Raw genomic sequence first — 20,512 nt, forward strand, 5'->3', positions numbered from 1 at the left:
TTTCGGCTTACTTGAAGAATCATTCAAACGAACAATTTTTATTAATATGGAGAAGATGGATTGTTTATATTCAAAAGAAGCATAGAGTGGTGGAATATAATCTAGGTTTTTAGTAAATTTGTTTTTCTTTTTTTTCTTTTTAATATATTTTACCTATACATGTAGAACAATACATTTTGTGGAGTTAGAGATATTAATACTTGTTTACTTATATCTGAATATTATCCTGGGATTAGGTTTGGGAAGTCCGGGGGGGTGGGGGGTGGGGGGTTTTTCATAGCATTGTGTAATATTTGTGATGTTTAAAAAAAAAAAAAAAAAAAAGAGCGCATAAATCCAGCCAACCGGCAGCTTGGCATGAGGCACGAGCTCGATCAGGCAGTCATAGGGTCTCTGCAGAGGCAACTGATCCACTTCCTTCTCCCCGAACACATTGCCGTAGTCTGCCAAGTCTGCCAGTAAGTTCAAGTCCAGCTCCCCCCACTACACCCTTTCCGCAGGTATGCAAGGTGATGAGTGGCACATTTTGGACTGGTAAATTGCACCACTCCAGATGACCAAACGACCTGCGGATCATGGGCCAGCAGCCATTCCAACCCAAGCACCAATGGGAAGTGTGGCGTCACTGCCACGTAGAACGCCAATTCCTCCACATGAGCCCCAATCTGCATGCAAAGGGGTGTCGTTGAAGCAGCCATCGCTCCCAACTGGTGTTACCGGCTGCTGCGGAATGGACCACTGCGTGGCAAAGTCTGAATCCATAAAGTTGGCTATGGCCCCACAGTCCACCATGGCTTGAACCTCCATATTTTCCTAACCTGGCAATCACTGTGAGAACTAGGTGCTGCAAAGGAGTCAGTCGTGGAGGCTGGGGGCTTTCCCCATTCCAGGGAATCTACAGAGTCCTCTAGGATGGTCCCTGTCCATTTCCCGATGCTGATCCCATCACCAATTTGGTTGCCTTGGTAGGGCACTTGACCGCCATATGGCCCTCTCCACCACAATACAAGCAAAGGCCTTCGGGGTGCCGTCAGTCTTTCTCGGCTTGGGTCAGGTGTGGTTGGGTGGCCCCCAACTTCATAGGTTCTTCTGATGCTGGTACTGGCACTGTCTTGGTGGGTGCTGGTGAGGTTTCCATCCATTGTTGTACCTATCTCCGCTGGAGCCGTGCATCAATACGTAGGCATGAGGTCGTGGAGTGTGTGGAGACAATCGGTGTGGGCAAGCTCATCCAGCAGTTCAGGGGACAAGCCTTCCTGGAACTGGTCCATTAAAGCAGCCTCATTTCAATGAAGGCCCGGGCTGACAACCCAGAATTCACTAATGTAATCTGTGAGCGGCCCTTGGCCCTGCCGCAACTCTGTCAGGCGTCAGTTCACTAGGAGAGTTCAACAGGAGAGTTGCCCAGCCTGAAGGCTCATGTACAGCTGGCACTGTCCAAAAATGTTGAGCCAATGAGCCATCAAATTTGTCCAGAAGCACCACAGGGCATTTGCGATGCAGCTGCCCAGCCTGCAGCTGGCCGAGCTGCATGGAAAGAAGAGCAACTTTCTGGGAAAAGTGCACATTGTCCCCGAGGAGCTGCTCCATCTTCTCCAGCAACAGTGGGTACATTCTCTTGAAACGCGGTGAAGGGAAGCAAGTGGGTTTAGGGTTGGGAACAAATTGTTATGACCTGGGGAAGGGCACGTAAGCAACACCAGTAAATGCGAAGGCCTAAATCCTTTTTATTAAACCAACCTTCCCCAAAATCCCACAGTTCACTTTAAGCCCAAGAGCAAGGCTTTAACACGCGCATACACCTCAAGCAGTTCCTTGAAGCTAGAAGTCAGAGAGAGAGAAGCACAGTCCTGAGAATAAAAACAATTCAGGAAACTTGGTCACATGCATCTTCATAACACATAGTTTGCCGGGGTCGCAGCCCAAACCGGAGCTGAGCTGGGTCACTGCACACTCGCACATGGCAAGGCTAGGCAAGGCAAAGCAAGGCAGCAAGTCATTGGTAACAGCAAGGTTTCTTGAATTGTGGCAAGTGTTGCTGGCAAATACAACACTTGTTCCTGACAAAAACTCCTCCCCATGGCATCTCCTTAAATCCTATTCTCCAGGTGAGCCTTGTGAAGTGGGGCGGGGTGTCCTCCTCCCAAGTAGCCGGGTTGCCCAGGCACTGATTCCGCCTCCTCTCCGTTCTCCGCTCTCGGGCGGGGGAGGCAGTTGCTCATCTCCAGAGCTCTGTTGCTCCTCTGCGCTGCTCTGCCATTTCCATCTCCTCCCCCCCTTGCTTGGTCATCCTGTGCCCTCTTTTCCTCTCTAGCGACCATTCTGAGTCTGGAGAGACCTGGGACTGCCTCGTCCTGCTCCTCCGGTCGTTCCTCCTGGGCCAGAGAGGCTGCGCCATCTTCCTCCATCTTCTCATCCTCCTCGGAACCGGGCTCCAATGGAGCCATGCCACAAGATTACAAATTGTGGGCACATGACACCAGAGTAGTGCAACTGTTATAAATACATGCCAGTTGCAAAGCACCTGAATTTTGATCATGTGACCATGGGGATGCTGCAACAGTTTTTTAGTGTGAAAAATGGTCAGATGTCACTTTTCAATGCTGTTGTAACTTCAAAGAATGATTAACTAAATGAATGTAACTAAATGAATGATTAAGTCAAGAACCACCTGTATTGAAATTTGTGTAAGGTTTCTTCCACAGTTAAGTCAAATCAATGCTTGCTCAGAAATCACTGTTTTAGAATTACTTTAAGTCCTCACCCAATTTTGGACTATAACCATCTCAATTGTTCTCATTTTCAATATAAAGCCATGCTTAAGGGAACAAGAGCTCTAAGATTTATCCAGGAAATACTATTCACTATGGAAAATTTGCTCATAATTTTCTTCTTCATTTATTTAATAAATCCCAGGACTCTTGTTTTGTACAGATCATTTAGGGGGGTGGTTATTACCATAACGTTAATTGTACAATATAAGCAGAAGAAGCTACTTTATGGTGATTTATACTCCCAAAGCGTTAATTGACAATGGCTGTCAGACAGGATTTTTTTTTGTCAAACTTCTCTGGCCATGCCAGAGACTAAATATGGATTGTTTGCAAAGAAAGCATATTTTTCATCTATAAATTCTTGCCACATATGGAAATCTTGCCACATATGGAAATCAATCAATTTTATCTCATTATTCTTACATAATTCTTAGCTGTGCTGAACACATGCTGATTTTTTTTGTTTTACCTGAAGGTTTGAATGCAATTCTATTTTTCTTGCCTTTGTTCACTTGTTTTAAGAATAAGTCTTTAAGTAAATCAGATGCTGTAACACGTTTATTTGGATCAGGTTCAAAGCAGAGCAAGATAAAAGCTATAGCTTCAGCAGAAAGTGATTCAGGGATTTCAGGGTGAATTTTGAACATCCCAACCTGTAAATAATAACGATTGTCTGTGTTATTTGAAGATTAAAAATTAATTCAATGTTGGATTGTTTTATTGTGTGCATTAAAGTAGTAAAAGTGAGAAATAAAAGTTTTTCAATTAATTGAAGCTTATGTTAACTGTATTACAAACTATGGTCTGTCTCAAATTATATGAACTAAAATAATAACTAACATTTATGAAGCTGATCTATTGAATACTTCAGAATTTGGTTCTGAAGTCCCAGTACTAAAACAGGGTGTCCAAGCCTGAGGCTTCACATTCATATTGGGTATTACATTTGAAGAATAGCCAAGTTCCCAGTAAATCTAGGTCACGAGTTTCTGGCCAAGGAGAGGTTCCAACAAAGACATCAGGTCATTATCAAAGACACATCTGAAAACAATGCTATTTTTGCTGTAGATACAATATTTGCTTCTAATCTTTTATCGATCTATATATTGTAGTTTAACTTTTATGTAGTACAATATTGTATTTTATAAGTTACCAATTAAAGTATTTACAGCATTAAAATACTGTAAATGGTCATAGACAAGCACAAAAGTATAAGAATTTAAAAGGACACAGATAAAATGACTATAACTTTTTAATTGCAGTGAAACTTCTCACAAAGACTTTTAAAGATCTTGACCTTTTTTATTCAAATCCATCCACCATGATTACTGTTCTCAAATACAACTATACACAAATATCTTGAAACCTAATTAAAGAGAACTGATCTGAGGGCACAACAGCAGCTAAATGGGTAAATTGAAACAGCCTGTTACAGTAATCAAGATTTAGAATAGAATAGAGCTGGAAGGGACCTTGGAGGTCTTCTAGTCCAGCCCCTCACTCAAGCAGGAGAACATATACCATCTCAGACAAGTGACTGTCCAGTCTCTTCCAAAAATCTCCAGTGATGGAGTGCCCACGATTTCTGAAGGCAAGCCGTTCCACTATTGTACATTTACAATAGCAATTTATCTTTAAATGCATTCAGCAAAAGTCAGTTTCTTACCCTAGCCAAAACTGGATAATGGAAAACAAGCTGAAGTTAAATCCAGAAACTCAGAAGATAAATAAGAAACTTACCCAGGGACTAGGATTCAGCATGTTTTGAATGGGATACCCTAATCTTTAAAAGGTTCAGTGCACCTGCAAGTCACCCAATCTTCATTTGTCACTTGCTTTGCAGGTGGCTGTGGCAATGAATGTTTAACACAAGGCTGCCTACCACACCAGATGTGATCCTTCCTGAGCTGGGCAGATTTGTCAACAACTATCTGCACCTGTCTTCAAAACTATAAGACACCCTACACAGAGCTTTTCTTGAAAAATATCTGGAAATTGTTATACTGATTTAGTTGTGGAGAGTGTGACTTCAATTATATTGAGTCTCAGCATTTTGTAACTTACCGGGCAGTAGAGAAAGACAGAGGTAGGAACATCTTTATTTTTGTTCCAGTTTCTTGTTTGTCTGAAGTTGCTAATTAATGGATGATTCCTTTCACTCTTTGTTTTGCTAGCACATTTATTTTCTGACCCCCTGCCTGACAGGATGAAATTAGCTAGGAGCCAGTTTTGTACCTTAACTCTAGGTATTTCTGGTAATAGAGATGCATCTGAGCAGGTGAAAATAACACAAACTATGCAGTGATGTCATAATACAAAATCAGTTTATATACATGTATGGGATGTCCCAATACAAGTACAAGAGGGGACGGAACAACACAGCATGAATATAAAGCAAATATCACAACTCCCCTGGTAAACCAACAGGACCTCATAAGACATGCACAATAATTGGGTTCACTTACCACATTAAGTCAGAATGAACAAGCCACATTCTAAGGTAATGTGTAGTGCACATTTAAGCTACCATCTTCATTAGATGAGTTGAATTTATCCCCATGGAAAAAGAAAAGGCCACATTATGATTACTGCTACAGCAGTAATAAAGGCACTTTCTCAACATTAGATAGGAGCTTGGCTACAGTACCTATTACCATACTGTTTAAGAATCTATCTGAAACAGGTGGCAGAAGTAATTCCCTGTTATGAATAAGATGTTATCAATGTTTTAGTAATATTCAACTCAGTTTTCCAGCTACTAAATGTATGGGTCTCTGTCTTGAATTAATAAATGGAAGGACTGATCAGATAAATGAGGGCTAGAAGGATTAGAGCCTGAAAATCTTAACCTAGTTAAACCAGAGTTTCTGTTTATAGTATTTCCTCAGATCATTCAGAAAGCAGACTTGCCAAGTTTATGTCTCTATCAAATTGGATATGGACTTAAATTTTCATTTTTTATAGGCACGTTGCAGAATCCAGCTGTACTTTCTTTCAATGCTATTTCTTACATAGACTCCTTTCTTACAAAAAGTCTGTTTTGTAACACTAACTTATGGTCACCATGATGTAAAAAAGATGTTAAGACTCTAGAAAGAGTACAGAGAAGAGCAACAAAGATGATTAGAGGGTTAAACTGGAGGCTAAAAGGAACAGTTGCTGGAATTGGGTATGTCTAGTTTAATGAAGAGAAGGATGAGGGGGGACATGATAGCAGTGTTCCAATATCTCAGGGGCTGCCACAAAGAAGAGGGAGTCAAGCCATTCTCCAAAGCGCCTGAGGGCAGGATAAGAAGCAACAGATGGAAACTAATCAAGGAGAGAAGCAACCTAGAACTAAAGAAAAACTTCCTGAGAGTTAGAACAATTAATTAGTGGAACAACCTGCCTCCAGAAGCTGTGAACGCTCCAATACTGGAAGTCTTTAAGAAGAGATTGGACAGCCATTTGTTTGAAATGGTATAGGGTTTCCTGCCTGAGCCAGAGGTTGAACTAGATGACCTCCAAGCTCCCTTCCATCATCATCATCATCATCATCATCATCATCATTATTAATTATTAATTATTAATTATTAATTATTAATTATTAATTATTAATTATTAATTATTAATTATTTTATTTTTATTATTATTATTATTATTGGATCATCGCACAGTCAGCCAGATGTTCAGACTGGATTTGGCATTTTGTCTACCTATCGAGTCCTTACCAAGGACCTGGGATAGGCAGATGTGGATGTTTGATGTTATTACAAATATCGTCGCAGGATGGAGGCAGTTCCTAGTAAGGCCGCCTTTTGCAATTGACTAATGGCGAATTTGTCAATGCCAATGGTGTTCAAGTGGTGCTCCAGTTATTATTATTATTATTATTATTATTATTATTATTATTATTATTATTATTATTATTATTATTTCCTTGTAACAAGAATCTTCATAACTATATTTTATTCTGCATGGGCTGTTCATGATGACAACTTAGAACATTTAGCAGTTGCAAAACTGCTGTACATTGGATGTGAGGACAATCTGCTGCAACATCTGTCACTCTATTCATTGATCACCAGGGTTGATTCGGCTGATCTGGCTGTACATTTCCTAACTTAACAGGAAAGGTGAACATATTTAGACAACTTTTGTTTTAAGTCTCAATTCAGTTCTTACTTTGAACATTGCTGCTTGTGGCTCCCCAAGCTCATGAAATGGAGCCTTTGCTGTTGACATTTCAATGATAGTACATCCCAGGGACCAAATATCAGCTGGTGCCCCATATCCTTGAGGGCCCTTATCAATGATCTCTGGAGCCATATATTGCAAAGTACCTAAAATTAAGGAGGATAAAAGAAACATTATGTGAACAGACTATTCTCTACTTTGAATATTTAAACTGCAGTTATAATACAGATGAATTTAACAGGTAGACCAGTGTCAATACTGGTAACTCTTGACTGCTAGACTGTTTTACTACAATTTGTTTAAATGTTTGCCTCTACATATGGAAAAGAAAAAAGTTCCTTCCAATAATATTGAAAAAATTATGCTTCAGTGCATCTTCTAGGTGCATATTCAGAAGCTTAATTATTCAACATTATACAATGAAAAAATGTGCTATTAAATACCAAACTTGTGAAGATAATCTTTATTGTCATTTTTTACTGTGGGCACACTGGCACACATTAAAAATGAAATTCTGTTGCCTGCTCTAAAAGGTGTACGCATACATAATACATATATAAACATGCCATATACAACGTATGTATATACCTATACCCTTACATATAAATAAATATAAATATTAATCACTGTCCATCTTGAATACATAGTGGAAAGAGGAAGCTTGAGAGTTCACAAGAGTAATACTATACGGAACAAAACTGTGACTGAATCTGGATGTTCTGCTTCGGATACCATGAAGCCTCCTCCCAGAAGATAACAAGGAAAACAGGTTGTGAAGAGGATATGTAGTGTCCCACACAATTCTGCGGACCCTGCTCAAGCAACATTTATATGCTGGATAGAAGGGAGTGAACTGCCAATAATCTTTTCTGCCATCCACACCACTCTCTGCACCGCCTTCCTGTCTGAAGCAGTGATGCTTCCAAACCAGGCTGTAATGCAATATGACAGGATGCTCTCGATCGTCCCTCTATAGAAAATGGTAAGGACAGGGGAAGGAAAATGTGCTTTTCTCATGCGATGCAGAAAATGCAGGGGCTGCTGTGCCTGCTTCACCAATGTCTCGCTGTTGAGCAACCAAGCCAACCTACTCATTAGTTGCACACCCAGAAATTTGATGCTGCTAACCATCTCCACAAGTGAATCATTAATACATAGAGGAGTGTGGCTGTGCCTGCCTTTTCTGAAATCAGCAATGATCTCTTTAGTTTTTCTAATGTTTAAAACTAGACTATTTTTCTTACATCATAAATTAATAGATGATTGTGTAAAAATAGTTATACCTACATTTATTTATATATTCCTGAATTGAATAGGAATATATGTTCAGTGAATATATTCTAGTGAATATTATCCAGGTTGCTGACCAGATTTTCACTTATTCAACTTGAATAAAGCCATGGCATTTCATGTTACCCAATCATTCTCTAAATCCTGGATTAATTTTAAACTTCTTCTAAGGTGATATCCTTTATAATAGTCTGTGTAATTTTTTAAAAGTTGTAATAATATACCATTTATCCAGCAGTAATTCTCTCAGAATTTTACTGGGGTTGTTAGTGAATTATTGTTGGCAAACAACAACAACAAAAAATAACAACAGACCATATTAAAACTATTTGGATTTTAAGTGAAATTGGTTTGTTGAAAAAAAACAAGAAGTCTGGTGTATAAATTATCTTAACCTAATCAGCAATGAATGCAGCTATTTATTATTGCTTGCATGAGTAATACTTGTACAAATAAATTAGGCAGAAGGGACCAGTATAATGGCTTATAAGGTAGCATTTAAATTATAGATCTTAGATGTTATTTATCTCCAATAAAATTATGAAAGCACACTAGGACTAAAAATGAGCTTTGGTGCGGCTTGTTCTCACTAAAAGTTGTCAAAATGGATTATTGCTGTCCTTATTCATTAACAAAGGTACTGCATATAGCATAAGAACAACTTTATGTGACTCATCAATCCATCAACACCATGACTGGCAGCAGAGATCAATATGTATGGGCCCATCTGGTGACTACTATGAGGTGTGGAGGTCTATGGATTTGATCATAACAGGAGAAAAGAGTGAGTAGTATGAATTAATTCAGTTAATAAAAGAAGTGAGGAGGAAGGAGGACTATGTATGTTCACCACCTAGAGTTACTTAAAAGTAATAAAGGCAGGATAAAATAATAATAATGCCATTTTTAAATAAATATTGAAGAATAGGAGCAAACAAGGGTTTTTTTTGCTATTTTTTTAATAGCTAAGTTCCATGGCAATTCACAATACAGATTCTTTTTTAAAACCATAAAAAGCCAAAACATATATTAATAATAAAAGCCTACAGTTTAACCTCTTTACCAATTTGTTCATTATTAAATAGGAAGATATTATTCAAAATTGGTGAAAACAAGAAAAGCAAAAAGATTGTTAAGAATTATTTGACATCATATAACAGTACCCTGTTAAAAAGCAGAAAAAAAGAATAAATTGGAAAAAAAACTTTTGAGTTGCAGTTTTTTTTTCATTGAAAAAGAATCTATATAGGAACAGTTTCCTTTGTTTTTGCTTAATATTTGATACAGAAATCCTAACTTAACATTTATTTGAACATAAGCTCCAATAAAATCTGGACTATAAATGCATGAACAAATATATTTTGGCAGAATCTCTAAGATTATTACATAAAATAGAAGATATAAAATACTGGCAAGGTTGATAAAATGATTTTATAAAAGCTTAAATGCCTTCAAATACATTATGAGATTTGAAAGACCAAAGCCACCAACTCACCATTCCCACCTAGGCCCCAATGAATACCAATCTGCCTTTGCAATTTTGTTTGCACAGAGAGACTAGTTTTGGTCACTTCAGATGTGCTGGACTGCAGTTTTCAAAATTGTCTTGAGACCCAGCCCTAAGAATCTAAAGAACACCAGGTTGGCAAAGCCTGGGGCAGTCAGTATGAACCTTGATACAAATGTCAAATAAAGGAAACAACGTATTTTGGATACTTATAGCTTCTCTTTATTGGCAATGAAGTCAAATGTACTTTGTACCTTCTTTATAAACCATAAAGGTTTTTATAGAGCCAATTTGGTGTAGTGGTTAAGGCATTGAACTAGAAACCAGGAGGCTAAGAGTTTTAGTCCTCACTTAGGCATGAAGGCAGTTGAGTGATCTTGGGCTAGTCACATTCTCAGTCCTAGGAAGCAGGCAATGACAAACCAATTCTGAAAAATGTTACTAATAAAATTGAAGAGACTTGTCCAGGCAATCTCTGACAATTGGACACAATTGAACGGAAGAAAAAAGTTTTATAACAGGTCAAGACCATTTTCTCTGCTATTGAATAGATAAATACCTATGCTTTTTAAGTTAGCTTTTTACTAAATAGTGAGAGTATTGGTAGAATAATGAAAAGTTAACTGAAGGATATTATTCTCTATCCTCCCTATTTATTTCTACATACATTGACTACTGTTGGTAGTCAATAAGTTCCATGTGTGACCAAATAGGATATTACCTACAAAATGAAATAGACACATTCTAGAACATTTCTGTTCTTACCTGTAAATGTTTCTGTACATGGATTGACTCCTGCAAGGCGTTTAGAAGTTCCAAAATCAGAAATCTTTACTACTCCACTGTACGTATTAACTAAAACATTGTCTCCCTAAAGACAAATAGAAAATAAGTGTAATGTATTGAAATCTCCAGGAACTATGGTAAACAATCTGTCTGAATTCTGCCTCTAATATCACATCACTTATTCCAGATCAGAAGCAAAAATGGCTGTTTCCCTCCCTAACTCTATCTACTTTGCAAAGAGAATCCATAGGGAAATGGTGAATGGGAATGCTCCAGGTCTTATTAGATATTCATAGAAGAAATTTATGAAGATTCCTATCATTAGTAGAATGGTAACACTTCTTAAATATTTATTTTTTAAAACCTGCAATGATAAACAATATATGCTCACTTTTATGTCTCTGTGTACAATCTGATTCTCATGGAGATATTTCAAACCTTCTAGTATCTGCTTGGTATAAAACTTAATGGTGAGCTCTTTCATTGGTCCCCATTTTGATCTAAGGAGTGCAGAAAGACTTCCTATAGAAGAAAAAAATAAGCTGTAAAGTCACTCAGATTATAAATATGATGTAGTTTGATTTTTATGTATTTTATAAATAAAGTTCTCAAAAATAAGTACAGTATTACTCTTAGACAATCATTTGCAAAAATTCAATATGAGCTAATCAAAAACGAACATTTTGTGTCTGAGTCTAATAATTCTAGCAACCTGATTCTATTTATCTAAGATAAATTGCACTGTGATACGGAAGGACATCATGGATTCAGCATGAGAGGTTGGATGCATTTTCTTATTTGGACTGAGTCAATTCCAATATAATTAGAGGTAACGTAATACCTTCGCAAATGTTTAAAATACAAATTATTTGAGCCTGAATTCTAAATTCTTTCTGATTTCTACTTATATGTAATATATGATTAAATAAATACAAACCACCAGGAACTTGTTCCATGAAGATTTTAATATATCCATCTTCAGAAACAGAACCAAGATACTGAACAATATTTCGGTGTTTTAGATATTTGTGAAGAGCAATTTCTTCATGCAGTGGCTGAGAATATCTATCATGAAGATATATAGAGAAAATGAGGAGTCTTAAGAAAGTAGAAGAAAACCTTTTAGCCTAAATAAATCACATTATGAATTACATGTGTTGTCAAAGCTGATTTGACTCCATAGTTGCAGCTGCTGTCGCTTGGTTTGCCAAACAGCAAGGGAGGGAGTGGGTGAATTCCTAAGGGGGGATGGAATTACTGGAATGCAAGTGAGCCTTCTGTCACAGGTGAGAGTTATCCACCAAGGTCAAGTTATGAAATATTTGAGCAGTGCAGACAGTCTTTTCCCAAAACAAAAGAAGTGAATCCAATTGGTGAACTATAAACTGTGGGGGGCCCGGAGGGGGGAAAGGAAAACCCTATGTGGGGTTTTGTAAGAAAGTCCCAGAACTGACTTTGATTCTGCTGTACCTAGATGGATCTTTCAATAAAGCTACACTCTTGGTGATTTAAAATAGCCAAAAGTTTATTTGATTGAATGTGACAAATGGGACAGTTGACATGTGTAACTTCTGTTTTTTTAAAGTAGTAGAATAAAGTCACATAATGAGCAGCAAAGGTTGTGCAATGATTAATAATGCTTCAGCAAACTTATGCAGATAAATATGGTCTCAATAAATTGAATATTCTTTTGTTCCTTTATCCAGGAGATACAAGGAAAACTATTTAAGCAAGAAATTAGGAGAAACATATTGAATAATTTCACAAATTATAAGTCAGCTAACATACTGTATTTTATTTTTCCCTTCCTATCGCTGCATATATAATTGCAATATCTTCTAGTTCACCTTGGTCATGTAATTTCAACCATGGAGCAATGTGAATTTGCTCTTTACTCTAGTTCAGTGATGGCAAACCTTTTAGAGACCGAGTGCCCAAACTGCAACCCAAAACCCACTTATTTATCGCCAGGTGCCAGGTGGGCGTGGCCCACTGGGTGGGCATGGTTGTGGTGGTCATGGTAGATTGGGTGGGTGTGGCCAAGGTGGGTGTGGTCACGTCAATGTTGCTCATGGGGAGGGATGCCTGTGGGGGGTGGGCAGGGTTGGGGGAGATCCAGGGGGTCTCTGGCAGGTGGGGCAGTAGACAGGAGGCTCGTCCTGTGGGGTGAGGTGAGGAAGGACGGGGGTGCCATTGCCATGGGGCAAGGCAAGGGCCAGGGCGGCTGCTGCCTGACACCATTGGCCCCCGCACACAGAGGCCAGCGAGCGCATGGGGGCTGATGGTGTCCGTCAGCAGCCACAACCTGCCAGCCCCTTGACCGGCACATTCTGGGGCTCCGCAGCCCACCGCCAGCAGTTCAAAGAAGCCGCCTCTGAGCTGGATGTCTGGCCGACAGCTGAGAAGGCGATGCAGTGGGTCGTGCCCAGGAAAAGGAGAGCATGCAAGGCCAGGAGGGACAGGACCAGAGGGAGGGAAACCAGCCGCGCCGGGATGCATCCGGCCACGTGGGACTTCGCCGAGTTAGCAGGCGGCTGGTTGAAGAGGGACAGTTGCCATCTCCAGGGCATGGTGCACGTGCCCACAGAGAGGGCTCTGAGTGCCGCCTCTGGCACGCGTTCCATAGGTTTGCCACCACTGCTCTAGTTTATGGCTGTATTGGCAAAAGTCTGCCAATGGGGATGAGACTGCAGTGATCTAGATCTTCACCTGCCCATTATCTCAAAACATGTAGCAATGTGACTTTTCTTTCACTGAACACTTAACTGTAATTTGCTTACTATAAAGGAATGACTTGAAATTAATTCATAGTATCCTTCTTAGCATTTCATAATCAAGAGAGAGTAAACACATACTCTCCAAAATTGTGGATAAATGTTAAAATCTGTCCTCAAGATTAATATATTGTGTTTCCCAGAACCATTAGGAAAAATATCAAGATTTACCTGCTATCTTTTTCTAGCACTTCTTTGATGGCTATTCGAACTTGATTGCTAAGATCTCTTCCAGCATAAACTATTCCATAGGTTCCTTTCCCTAATATAACTCTATCTCCATTCTCATCATAGTCATATTCATACTGAAGGCAAAAAAGAAAATAACATTCAAAAATAATCTTCCAAAACAACAAAAAAGTAAAATCATCAAACCAATTTTAATACACGTGATTAACAATTTATTGACATAATTTAGCAAGCATTCTGGAAATTACAAATCAATCATTTTTGCAATGTTTGATGGTCGCTAAAGCTCTAAAAACCTGTTTGTGTAATTGAAAAAAACTACTAGTTCTAATCAACACAGAGAGCAGCTGACCAAAGACATTAATGCACCATCGTAGGTAAAAATGTTTTGATCTAAATAGTGAAAAATGAAAAATGCTGGAATAACAGAAAATAGATTATATCCATGTTTGCTTATTTTATTTACATCATCTGTTTTGGCCCACAGGATATGGAAAAATCTGTAACTGGAAAAAAAAAAGTAAGTTTGAATTTAAAAAATCTAGTATATAATGACGACACATTCTAAAACATCACTATAGTGGCAAAATGTACCTCAAAACTGATGCTATATAAATATAACTTACACAAATTATTCACTGGACCAAGTAGAAGTTTTGAATTATTATAAAAACTGATTACTTATATGGAACTGCAGTTTCCAAATAGTCACCCGTGAATTCACATACATGAATTATACAGAACTTTCAAGAGAAATATTTGGTGGGAATCTCATCTCATGCATAACAAATTAATAGGTGCAACTCCTTCCAGAACATTTTGGTTGCTAAGGCCAACACAGGAGACAAAGTCAAAGCCTGTGATTGAGCAAAAGAGTAGTGAAAGAAACAGAAACAAATGAACATGCCAAGAACTGCAACTGCAAGCAGGTATTCAGTCCTTTTTATCAGATTTCTGTGATTTTGGCACATGAGCAATTGGCAAGCTTGTCTACAGAAGAGCCTGGTCTTCATAAGATGAACAAAAGGAGAATAATCTTTCCAAAAAATGTATAACTGTGAGAACAAACTCAATGCATGATGACGCAACCTATGTAACTACCTAGCACAATTCTTTAGGAAAAGAGAAGCTACACAATACAGAGTAGCATGAATATTGTAGGGCAGGCGTGTCCAACCCACAGATCGTGGGCCACTTGCAGCCCTGGATAGCTAGTAATGCAGCACTACAAGATAATAAATAATATTAAAAAATAAAGGAATTTTGTTATTTATATACATTAACTATTTTATATATTTTATATGCAGCCCAAAACAATTCCTCCTCACTCAGTGAGGCCCTGGGCAACCATGTTGTAGGGCTCCCAAAGATGCTTTTTCATGAGGCAACTGGACTTTCTTGTTTTTCTTTGAAGAGAAAAACAAAGTCCAGTTGCTTTGTGAAAATCCATCTTTGGGCTAACTATGACCTGGATGACTAAGAATCTCCATAGGCATGTTGTAGGGCTTCTATCAAACATTTGTGTATTACCTAGAGAGTTTATACAGATTTTTCACAGATAATCCATTTGTGTGAATCAGAGAAATCTTAATAAGGAATACTTGTATAAATATGCGTAAACAAAAATACTAATTATATACAGAGCAAAAAATCCAATTTATATGTAAATCAAAAAGGCAGAACAATTTTGAAAATATTTCAATTAAAAATGATAGTACTTGTGTCTATCCCAATGTTACTATTGTCAGCTTATTTCACTTACATCAACAAATCATTATTCAAGATTTCTCTGAGTTTCTCTGGAATACAATAGCTCTGCAGTATGTCCTTGAAGTTTTCCTCAATCTCCTCAAGCTTTCTGTTTCCATACAGAGCATATTAGCAAAGTCCTTGTATACTCTAATATGCATTACTACTATATCTCATCTTTCCAACACTTTTATTTTGGGGGCTTCAGCAATTCATTGTTTTTCCTTCTGAGTTGTTTTATATGATCAGCATTCTTACTCAGTAATAAAACAATGTTTTGCCACACCCCATATTTCATAGCTACAAAGCAGTACAGTATAGTACAGTGGTAGCTTGAGCCAAATTTAGGTTTCTCTGAATTTTATTTTAGTACATTAATAACAGAGTTGTATTATGTAACCTCAGATACTTATGCTAGGATAACAGTCCCAGTTTCTGCAAAATATCTAAAGATACAAATGTAAAAACATTGTGTGCAAGGAGAAATTCCATGGTCTTGGGATCCAGAACATAGGCATCTACTCCATTTTCTTAAGCAATCAATCTAAACCAGAGTATGTCAAAGGATTTTAAAATATTCCCATAGCAATTTGATACTATAGAAACATTTTGATTTTTAACAAAGAATAGAATAAATTGATTTGTTTTATATGACCTTGGCTATGGTAGGAAGATTGTAATGTAGTCAAACCTTATTTACAATTCAACAACAACCGTTTTATTATAGGGTTTTTGTAGATGTTAGCATCTCAAAGAGTAAATGGACAGACAAATCAACTAAATTGTCTAAGCACTTTGTAGACAGAAGGTACATAGAAACACAGGATTTGTGAATTAATCAACAAAAGTTGTATATTTCTTTATGCTATACTTTAGGCTTTCATGTATAAAACAATTAACAAGTTATGAAATATTATTAAAAAAGGGAAGTCAAAGGTAAACCCACAAGGATCTGTTTTACCCCACAACTGACTTCACCCATGTAGCCAGAACTCTGTATTCTGGCAGGCAAGATCTTTATAAAATTCCTAATAAATTTCCTATAATACACCCAAATATAATTTTATCTGGAATTACTAAAAAATCCCCTTTTTCATCAATTTTCTGCTCTTGTTGTTGTCCTTAATAAATCTTGTTTTGATAGTTTGTTATTTAACAATTTTTGCATCACAGAGTTCAAATAGTCTATGCAAAATGCAAGAGAAAACATCATCTAAAACAGGGTTTCCCAAACTTGGCAACTTTAAGAAGCCTAGACTTCAACTCTCAGAATTTCCCAACCAACCATGCAGGCTGGGGAATTCTGGGAATTGAAGTCCATGCTTCTTAAAGTTTCCAAGATGGGCAACTCTGACCTAAAACATTGCAGAATGAAATATTATCCCTAAATATTTTAGAAGTTATATACTGGACATTTTGATCAGCTTTTCTATAAAGGATAGAAGAAATCAGGAAATAAAGTATAAGGCAATTTGGGAAGCATAAATCTGAGGCTTTGAATCAAATTATAATTTCCTATAATTGTTTCCGGTTTTGGATAAAGAGATTTGGGTATATGAACACTGAACAATACATTATAAGGTCTGCTGTAACTATTATTTCAAATCTATATAAATATTAGCTACATCAATCATTTAAAATATCTAATCTCAAGGATCTTTACTCAGGGTTTAATATTAAATTATTATCAACTGGGTTTCTATTATTGAAATCATGAAATCAATTTTTCAGGAAAAAAAGCTTAAAGTACTGAGGCTAATGCAGTTTGTGAAAAATATAGATTATTAAGCATGATGAAAAATATGTAACATTTTTTAAAGAAAAACTACATCTTTATTTTATAAGGATATCATTAATATTTAACTTTTTCCTGTCATATTGCAGGAAAAATACATACACACAAACATAATCTTTTATTTATAAAGAAAAAATCTGCTTAATCTGTAAAGGTAAGTACAGATTGACTGTAAATTCTCTTAACTGAAAGGCTATTTATTTCTTACATTAATATACCTAGTATATATAATAGAAACAAACAGAATTATAGACTTGTTTCTTTATCTCAGTAATTGCAACTTACTTCCAATGTATCACCATCAATCTCTGCTTCAAGTTGCAGGGTATTTCCTATAGCATCAGTTAAGATCTCCTTAACCAAAGCACAGAATCTGAAAGCAATATACATCTCACAATCAAAGGCAAAAAAAGTATCTGTTTGCCTGCTCAACCAGAATTAAACATTTTATGTATAAGTCCATTATACATTTTATGTATAATTCATACAAAGAAAGCCAACATGCCTTACAGATTCCCTTAGCATATACTGAGACAAGCATGATATTGCAATACCCTTCATAATAGATCTAAAATGCTTCTACATCAAAATACTTCATAATTTCAAATATACTTAATAAATATTGTGCTTATTGTTTTAAATCAGGGACAGTCCAAATAATATAACTGTCTAAGGCAGAATCAAATAACAGTACAGGTAGTCCTCAAGTTACAAATGTAATGGAGCCTGCTAATTCTATTCATAACTCGAGGATTTGTAGAAGTGAATCATGTACCTTGAACGTGATTACTCCCTACTTTCATCTACGCATTTGCTAATCAAATGTGCAGGTTGTTAAAAGTACATGAGATATTTCAGGGTGGGGAAGGCCATGGGGGGGCCTAGTGATTGAACAGACCCCCAAGGCCTTCCTCATCTACTGATATTGCTGTGCCGGACTCACTTACCTTGCAAAGATCTGTCTCCTGCGGTTTCTTTGCCTTTGAGAGAGAGGAGAGTAGGACGATTTCCCTTCCAGCCTACAGGCTGTAAATGCTTTTTGCGCCAAGAATGAAATGTTCGGGGGAGGGCATGATCTCACATGACTTCAGGCACCCATTCTCTCCAAAAATAGATGGGTACCTTAAGTCGAACGAGATCACAGCCCCCAGAACCTTTCACTCTCGGCACACAAAGCATTTCCAAGCTGACTCTTGGAAATCATGGCAGAGATGAGACCGATCTTTGCAAGGTAAGTGAGTCAGGCGCAGCAGGATGGGAGGGAGAAGCAGTTTTGGAGCGGGGGGGGAACAGGATGAACATTGCAGAGCCTCTCTGGTCATTCGTTAAGGGTGAACAACTACTGTGATGCTGCAACATTCACAATTTCGGGACTTGGTTGTAAACACTAGGGGGGCACTTATCGCGTAACTTCGAATGGGCGCTAAGTGAACTGTCGTAACTCGGGGGTTATCTTTATCTCACACAGATACTATATCACCAACATTCTTAAAAAACTTTCATTAAGACAAGAAAATTGAAATGAAATAGAAATTTAGAATGTTATGAATATTTTTCCTTACAATTAGAAAAAACATTAAAAACAGAAATCACACCTATAATGTAATATCAATTAATAATTTATCTTATATATTTTCATCACTTTTTTCATTGATCATATTTATTGAAATCGATATAAAATAAAAAATGCAAAACAGGACAAAGCTTATTTGCTTTATTCCTTCTCATGCTGGTTTTGTATCAAAGTTAGTAACATTTGTATGAATTATTTTGATCACTGGTAAAAACAAAGCAAAACAAAACAAACAAACCTCTTACCTACTACATTGACACTCTGTAGAAAAACAGATTTGAAAGTCATCAGAGTTGTCATGCACATAGAGGAAACAGCATCGTTCATCAAATTTAGATATGCTGCAAATATCCAATGAAAATAAGATTAGATAAAGAATAAGATTAGATAAAGAAACAAATGTAGAAAATCAATCAATTTAAGTAAAAATAATGGGTAGCTCAGTTTTCCAGATATAATATTTCATAATTTTGAAAAGCTTCCTTTAATATTTTATAGAAAGAATAGCTTCCATGCCAGAGCTATCAGGTTTAAAGATAATGATAAAATTTCACCAAAAAAGCATAAAGATACAGCTGGAACAATGAAAGTCATGTAAGATTTCTCAGGTTTTCTCAGTGAGAAGTTCAAATACAGGGAGTCCTCAACTAACAACCCTTAAAAATCTTTCGTTGGCAAGAAAATTGAAATGAATTATGGTTATTAAATGGCTTCCCCATTAACGTTGCTTGCCAGAAGTTGCAAAAAGTGATCACATAACCCTGGGACACTGCAACTATCATAAATATGAGTCAGTTGCCAAGTATCTGAATTTTGATCACGTGACCATGGGAATGCTGCAACGATTGTAAGTGTGAAAAACGGTCATAAGTCAGCTTTTTTCAGTGCCCTTCAGTCACTAAATGAATTGTATTTCCATGACTTTAAAAGAAACTATCCTATTTAAATGTTGTAAAATGCATATCTCTAATTGATTGTAGAAAATTATTTTGATGCTTTTACTTTGTTAGGTTACTTTTTTACTATGCTAGTATTCTTCATAGATTCAAATCCAATTAAGCGTTAAGACATTTTCAGGTTCATGCTAGCAAAGCACATTTAAGTTATCTGGGTAGAGTTTTGATTATTCCTGAGAAAGCGGACAGGTTCCTTAGGATGTTGAGTTCTGCCATTTGTACGTTAAATATAGAAAGGAGGTGGGTCACCTGCTGAGTAGTGAACAAAGTAAACACTTCCTGAAAAGTTCATCACAGGACCTGGTTGTACTAGACAATTTTTATCCAATCTTCAGCCTTCCCTTTCTGGAGAAGGTTGGTGAGAAGGAGTAGGGCTGAAGCTCCAAAGGAAAAAGCAGATTATTTGGCTCGTTGGCTCATGGATTTCAGACACAATATAGCAACTTGATTTGCACCTGAAACCATTGGGAGTTCTTGCCCCATCTTGAGCCAGTCATTTTCAGCCCTAGGAAAGAGGCAATGGCAAACCACTTCTGAAAAATCTTGCAAAGAAAACTGCAGGGATTTGTCCAGGCAATGTCCAAGAATCAGACATGGTTGAATAGAAGAAAAAAAATGAGTTTGTTGTCAGAGATCATCAGTTCATAACAAACAATGATAAAGAATGATGATAAAAAATAAAAATCTTCAGGGGCATTGAAAAAGTATTATGCGTGCCTAGACTTGGCTAAGATACTATTAGTTTTTCAATGTTATAACTGCTTGTATTTTTTACAATTCTGTTTTATTTGCTTTTTGATTTCATATTAAAATCATTCAAAGAGACAAAGAACTGTTGTTAAAATGAAGAATTTATGGTACAGATAAACAATTGTATCATTAATTTCCACAGTTATTAGTAATATTTATCCAGGTAATATCTGAGAATCAGAATAAGCACATT

General features: G+C 37.1%; 1 protein-coding gene across 1 annotated transcript in view; it reads right to left on the reverse strand.

The window, feature by feature from the left end:
• Positions 1–20,512, reverse strand: part of MAP3K15 (mitogen-activated protein kinase kinase kinase 15) — a 74,332-nt gene that overhangs the window by 22,325 nt on the left and 31,495 nt on the right. Inside the window, exons 12-19 of the mRNA XM_029285989.1 lie at positions 18,859–18,954; positions 17,326–17,413; positions 13,479–13,612; positions 11,471–11,598; positions 10,925–11,055; positions 10,513–10,618; positions 6,939–7,096; positions 3,244–3,427 (exon numbers count right to left, since the gene is read on the reverse strand). Of these exons, the coding sequence (XP_029141822.1) occupies positions 3,244–3,427; positions 6,939–7,096; positions 10,513–10,618; positions 10,925–11,055; positions 11,471–11,598; positions 13,479–13,612; positions 17,326–17,413; positions 18,859–18,954 (1,025 nt within the window). The remainder of the gene's footprint in view (positions 1–3,243; positions 3,428–6,938; positions 7,097–10,512; positions 10,619–10,924; positions 11,056–11,470; positions 11,599–13,478; positions 13,613–17,325; positions 17,414–18,858; positions 18,955–20,512) is intronic.

The sequence above is a fragment of the Protobothrops mucrosquamatus genome, unplaced genomic scaffold (assembly GCF_001527695.2).
Source record: "Protobothrops mucrosquamatus isolate PMUCROS unplaced genomic scaffold, P.Mucros_1.0 scaffold_198, whole genome shotgun sequence".
Lineage (NCBI taxonomy): Eukaryota > Metazoa > Chordata > Lepidosauria > Squamata > Viperidae > Protobothrops > Protobothrops mucrosquamatus.